General features: G+C 37.6%; 1 protein-coding gene across 1 annotated transcript; it reads right to left on the bottom strand.

The window, feature by feature from the left end:
* Positions 1 to 3,287: 3,287 nt before the first annotated feature.
* On the bottom strand, positions 3,288 to 5,687 carry LOC141619950 (uncharacterized). The gene has a single exon (XM_074436950.1). It carries the CDS (start codon positions 5,685 to 5,687, stop codon positions 3,288 to 3,290), a length of 2,400 nt encoding a protein of 799 aa, XP_074293051.1.
* Positions 5,688 to 6,733: the final 1,046 nt, after the last annotated feature.

Below are 6,733 nucleotides of genomic sequence, written 5' to 3' on the forward strand. Positions count from 1 at the left end.
TATTGTCCGCCGCATTTGGATAGAAATTGTGTCTCTTCTCATATAAATCCTTGTTTTGTGTATCGGCACTAAGCGGGCTAATGACTAGACGAGTGATTTTACGATACCATTCTAGGTATGGATCATTGTAGTCAAGATAACCCTTGTAGGGAAGACCGCGAGGAGTCAATCTTGATTTGCGGTTGTTCCACTTGTCAATGCTCAATCTATGCAATTCCTCATAATTAGTCGCATTTCCCCGTCGATCTATCTTGTGCAACTTCTTAGAAGTCTTGCACGAATTGGGTATGGTTGGATGCCAACCAAATTGCCTAACGACCCTCTCCGCATAATGCCACTCAACCGCCTCAAAGCAAATGAGTGGTGCATTTACAATCCACTCATAAGGGTCTTCGGTACAAATGTCGGGGAGAAGGGCAAGGACTTCCCTAGAGTATGGTTCCCAAGTAAACATGGAGTCAGTCATAGTATCAAGAGCATGCCTAAATGTGACTAATCCAAGCAAGTGATCCGTATAAGAACGGTCTACTCTTAGCCACCTACAACCTAGAGGGTCAACACCCGGGACTACTTGTGAACCAATAAGGTTCTCTTCCCCCTCTATTTGAGGTAACATAATGGTTGGACGACCAATAGATATATGCTCCCAAGACCAAAGTTGCATTAGGAGAAGACAACCACCTATCTCAATCACTACTACAAATTTAGGCAACTACAACGCCCCTTTAACAACGATTATTCACGAAAATCACAATAGACGTTGTAGAATGTATGGCGCGAATTTTACTAAAATCAATTACAACGGGTATAGTTATAAAAACCGTTGTTATTATTTTTAACAACGGGTCACACATGCGGAACCGTTGTTAATAATTTGGCGCAAAATTGGCGCAAAGTTAGTGAAAAGTAATCACAACGGTTACTTTTGAAACCCGTTGTTAAAACATATTTGACAACGGGTGTTTTTTACAACCGTTGTTAAAACATATTTCACAACGGTTGTTGTTTAATAACCGTTGTCAATACCTTCCATACTATAAACCACACAAAATGAAGTCTGCTGTGACCCACAAAACACAACCCTTAATACACAAACACAAACACAGCAGACAAACAAACACAAAACACATACACACTCTCTTTCTCTCTTTCTCTATTTCTCTCTTTCTCATCGTCGCTTTATCTTCTCGCCGTCATTGTGATTTCATCGTCTATTACGTTATGTATTTATCAGGTAAATCTCGCCCACCTTTGTCATCGTCATTATTTTCTTTTTCTATTTATTTCTTTTGCATATATGTGTTTTTATCGACCATTATGTTATTTGTTTAAGTATTGTTCGCATAATTAGTTACTAAAACAATGAAGAAGCAAGATGAAGAAGTAAGATAAACATAATTAATATATATATATATATATTTATAAATACATAAATTAAAAAAAAATTACATATGTAAAAATGCAATTCTTATATTTTCATGGAGGATCTTATTGTGCTCTATCGTATCCATCCTCTCCTCCTTGGCTATTTGGAGGTTCCGTTCAGCAGTTGCTATATCGTCATATAGCCGCAATCGCTCGCCTCCGCTCCGTCAAGCCATCTTCTTTGGCGTGCTTGGTGCGGATCGAGCTTCCGCAAGGTAGCTCCTGAAACTTTCCTCAATATGGAGGAACCGGCGGATGAAGTTGTTGTTGTTCTCGATCATGGTAAGAGTCTTTAGGATGAAATCATTCATTTTCTTAGAGTTTTTGAGTTTGATTTGAAAGATTAAGTAGAGTTTGTTTTAAGAGTTAGAGTTTGGAGATGAATATATGAGATAATGGAAATGTTAGTTGAGATATGCAATGTATTTATACTAAGCAATGTGTGGGTTGAGTTAATTGCTTTTTAATTAATATATATGTTAGGAAGTTGTGCCATAATCATCATCATCTCTCTCAATAATGTCTTTTTCAAATCCTATTACTAACCCTTCTCATTCCATATTATCCGTTCATATGTACAAAGTGAATGTCGGTAATAATGCATGCATTGGAATTCTAACAGCCGTAATTATGCATGCATCTAGTAATATTTAATTTTTTTTTTTTTTATTTTTTAAGAACAAACAACAACGGTTATTTTAAAACAACCCGTTGTCTTTAGTTATAACAACGGTTTTGTATATTAAAACCCGTTGTTATAACTTTCCCCCCAAAATTGAGTCACACTTTCCACAACGGGTTTTTATACATAAAACCGTGGTTAATAGTTTTAACAACGGTTTCCTTAAGTAAACCAACCGTTGTTAAAACCTTCTACAACGGACGCTTTAACAACGTCCGCTTTTTTATATAACAACGGTTTTTGACCGTTGTTATAGCCTGTATCTGTAGTAGTGAATGCTTCCTCTCTTAGAAGCCGTACACAAATGTCTATACAAGTAAGCAAGTGTCGCACTCCCCCAACTATATTCATTCAATCTATCCAAATTGATCAAAAGGGGGAAGTATAACAATTGTACTCTATTCCCACTTTTATCCGGAAAGAGCACCGTACCAATCAAGTATAACAAATAAGCCCTCACAAATCTATGTACTCGCACCTCACTAGCATCTTCGGGTAGGTCTTGGTAATGGGTTCTTAACCAAGATAACTTCAATGTGTTACCCTTTAATGCCTCGGGAGGTGGCCGCCTACCTAGGTGCTCATTCAATAACTCGGACCAAATATAATCACTTTTGCCCGTGATAGGCAACCCACCCACTTTTAGACCCAACAAAACACCGACATCTTGCAAAGTGATGGTGGCTTCTCCAACCGGTAAATGGAAAGTGTGGGTTTCTTGTCTCCAACGCTCAACTAATGCGATTTATCATATCGGGACGGGCGACAACATAAACTAACCTATGAATACCATGAAATTGTGTTCCACTAATAAAATTCTCGACGGCCGGGGCAACGGTGAATTTATTTTTGGAAAATAAATGATTTCTACATTTGAGTGTGCCGACCTCCTTCAAAATAAATAAAAAGAAGTATAAAAACCCATTTGACCTTAACAAATCATTTAAAAAAAATAAATATAACATAGTGAATAAAATGACGACATATTACCTCTCCCTCCCAAATGTTCGTGCTTCTATGGTCCGACTGCAAGGTGAGAACGCTAGGATCCACTGGGCCCGGCTCCATTTGACCTTCACAAATCATTAATAAAATTACATCAAACTACAAAATAAAAATAACATGGTTTATAAAAAAAATAATGACAAAATATTAATAACATGGTTTATAAAAAGAATAATTACCCCCTTGTTGGACATGACCGCTTGTTATGACCCTCTACATTGCATAAACTACAACTATAAGAGGACTTGGAATTCTCATCCATTTCATTACGAATTCTTTTTGATATTGGTCTTCCCTTTCCTCTCACCTTAGCATAATTTGGAATCAATGTTTTATCCGTCCATGGTCTCCAATAACCCTCATCCGGAATTGGTTGAAAGATTGTGCGATAACTACCATGGTATTCCCCGGAAGAGTACAAAGGGTCAACAAATTGATCCACGTCGATCGAAAAAGCACGACATACCGCCATTACATGTGAACAAGGATAATGAAAGTTTTGCCACTTATTACAAGTACAAGTCCCTTCATTCAATCGCACCGTGTGGCTTCTCCCGGCACGATTTCCACTCCTACGACCTTGACATGTAGACACTTGATAAAGGCCCGTCTCCAAATCATGTTCATTAACTTCATGGTGGGCGGCTATTTCTTCAATTTCATCTAGTGTCTTAGTAACTTTGTCCGACCATTTCAACCCACCTAACAACCTATCCCTTGTCAATTTTCTTCTCTCAACAAAATACTTGTTAACTCGGGTAAAAGTGGCTTTTACAAGGGCTTGAATTGGGAGAAATCTTACCCCCTTCAAAACACCATTGAAACATTCACTCATATTTGTTGTTTTCAAACCATATCTCTTCCCACCATCGTGAGCAAGAGACCACTTGCTTGGAGGGATGCTATCTAACAACGCTCTAGCATTCGCATTGATCAAACCTATTTTCTCCATACCTAAGTCAAATTTTCTAATTTGATGTTGCATTGCGGTCTCCGAGAAAGTTGATTTTAAATCGGAATCTTTGAACATCTTGTTGATATTTGATGCATGATGTCTAATACAATACCTATGAAAAGCGTATGGCTCTTCCCAACCACTTCCCGGTTGACTCATTGACTTCAAAATACCCCCTTGGCGATCGGACAAGACACAAAGACCTCTACGATTTGTCACATAATGTCTTATGCAAGCCAAAAACCAACTCCAATTCTCATAGTTCTCCCTCTCAACAATGGCAAACGCTAACGGAAAGAGTTGTTCATTTGCATCAACTCCCATTGCAATCAACATAGTCCCACTATATTTACCATAAAGATGAGTGCCATCTATGGTAATTATTGGCCTACAATGTGGGAAGCCTTTGATAGAGGGACCAAATGACCAAAAAACTTTATCAAATTGTTGGACATTGGGATCATTAGTGGGCTTATTGACAAAATGGACGGCGGTTCCCGGATTAACCTCTTTTAAAGCATCTAAGTAACGGGGAAGATAAGCATAAGACTCCTCCCAATCTCCATAAAGATCCGCCATTGCTCTTTGTTTTGCCATCCAAGTCTTCCAAGAAGAGATCTTGAAGTTGAACTCCTTTGTTATGGATGCCCTTAACAAACTCACCTTAGCCCCCCAATCTTCTTTCACAAGATGCTTAATAGCATTGCTAATAAACTCACCCCTTAAATTTGGATGATCAAGAGATGGTTTCCGAACCACACAAGAAGCTTCATGTGGCCCTTCGTATGACACAATCGTGAAAACATCCATATGGATGTTTTTTTTAGTGGCTCTCAAATACCAACTACAAGGTGACGGTTGTCTATTACATTTATAAGTCACGGTGTGAGGTCTTGATTCGGCAATTTTATAAACTTGGTTTCTAGCCACGTTGTAGGTTGTCACAACTTGTCGCAAAAGCTCTTTGCTTGCAAAATCTTGCCCCTTACTAAATTCCTCACCACTCTTAAATGGAGCCACACATGACTTATACCAACTATTTTCATGCCCAACATCTAAAACTCCAAGTTCGATAAATTGGGTGTTAGTACATGGTTGAGAAACAAGGTCTGCCATATCATCCTCACTCAACAAAAGCAATGCATCCTCCTCTTCAATCCCATTTTCAATCTCATCTCCAAAAATATTACCATCTATGGCCACTTCGTCAACATGATTACTTGACAAAGACACATGCCAATTAGGATCCTCAACTTGACTAAGCATATTTGTGAATGATAAATTAGGATCTTCTACAATAGGCTTTAACTCGATAAACAAATCCATGGAACCGGCTTTTGATTGACACACAATTGCCCACAAAGCTTTCAAACTACGATCATTATTCAAGGATACTACTTTGTAACCTCTTACACTTGGAAATTTCATTTTGATATTTAGCTCAAATTTTGATCTATCAACCTCTAAAGACTCATAAATTTCATTCTTGAGCTCATTAAAACTAATATTACTACTAACAAGAACAAAGGTTTCACAACCACCCTTATAGCTAATATCTTCACCATTTACCACAACTTCACCATTCCACCAACAAGTCAAAGGGTAATTATTCACCTCCATTGTAAATAATCAAACTAAATACTAAGCACAACAATCAATCTACTAATTTCAACAATTACAAACTAAATAAAACGAAATTACTAATTAAAAACTAGATAAAACGAAATTACTAATCAAAATAAATCGAAATTTGTAAACAAAAGTTGGGGATTAATTGCTACTCAATGCACGAAACTAGTACATTAGGGATGAATTAATACCTTTAGATGAATATAGGATGAACTAGGTTGATGGATAGCAAATGATTAAAAGAAATTAGGACGAATTTGGATGACAATTTGGGGTTTTCGCAACTTAGGGTTTCGAAAATAAAATTGGGGATTTTCTGGGTTTGTGTAAATAAGAGAGTGATTGTGTTTACTCGGGGTTTTTTTTTTATATAAGAGGCAAAGCCGCCATCTTTCTCAGCGGCTTTACTCGATTTCAGTTTTTTTTTTACGCACTTTGCTAAGCCGCCCAGGTTCTTAGCGGCTTCGCTTGTTTTTTGTGTGCCTCACAACTCCAGTATCTACTGCAATGCCTGGCATGGAAAAAAACATAAAGCCGCTATACTTCTTAGCGGCTTTATGACTTGCAATTTTTTTTTTAATGAATCCTTGCAAAGCCGCTAAGAACATCAGCGGCTTTGTTATTTGTACCCATTTTTTTGCACTCCAGTGGCTAATGTAACTTGAGGACGAAATTTTTCAGTAACAAAGAGGCAAGCCGCTAAGAAGTATAGCGGCTTTTCCAAAAAACTGGAAAAAAAAAATCAGCGATGACGTGGACACTAGTAACCAAATTATGTTAAATTAAACGCTAATTGTCAAATTAAGTGGATAATTAACACTAATTAGCCAAAAACTTCCATAGTTGAGAGTTCAATGAATTGTGCAATAATCTAGACGAACACCTTTAGTACTCGTCATGTCAGTCAGGTAGAAATGCGAAAGACCGTCTTTATTAAAACAATGCGAAACATGGAATATACTCTCCCATTTCATCCTTGAACCAGTCAAACATTTAACATTTAACCATGGCTGCCTAAGAACTCAATTCGCAGCCTG

Source organism: Silene latifolia, chromosome X (genome assembly GCF_048544455.1).
Source record: "Silene latifolia isolate original U9 population chromosome X, ASM4854445v1, whole genome shotgun sequence".
NCBI classification, from domain to species: domain Eukaryota; kingdom Viridiplantae; phylum Streptophyta; class Magnoliopsida; order Caryophyllales; family Caryophyllaceae; genus Silene; species Silene latifolia.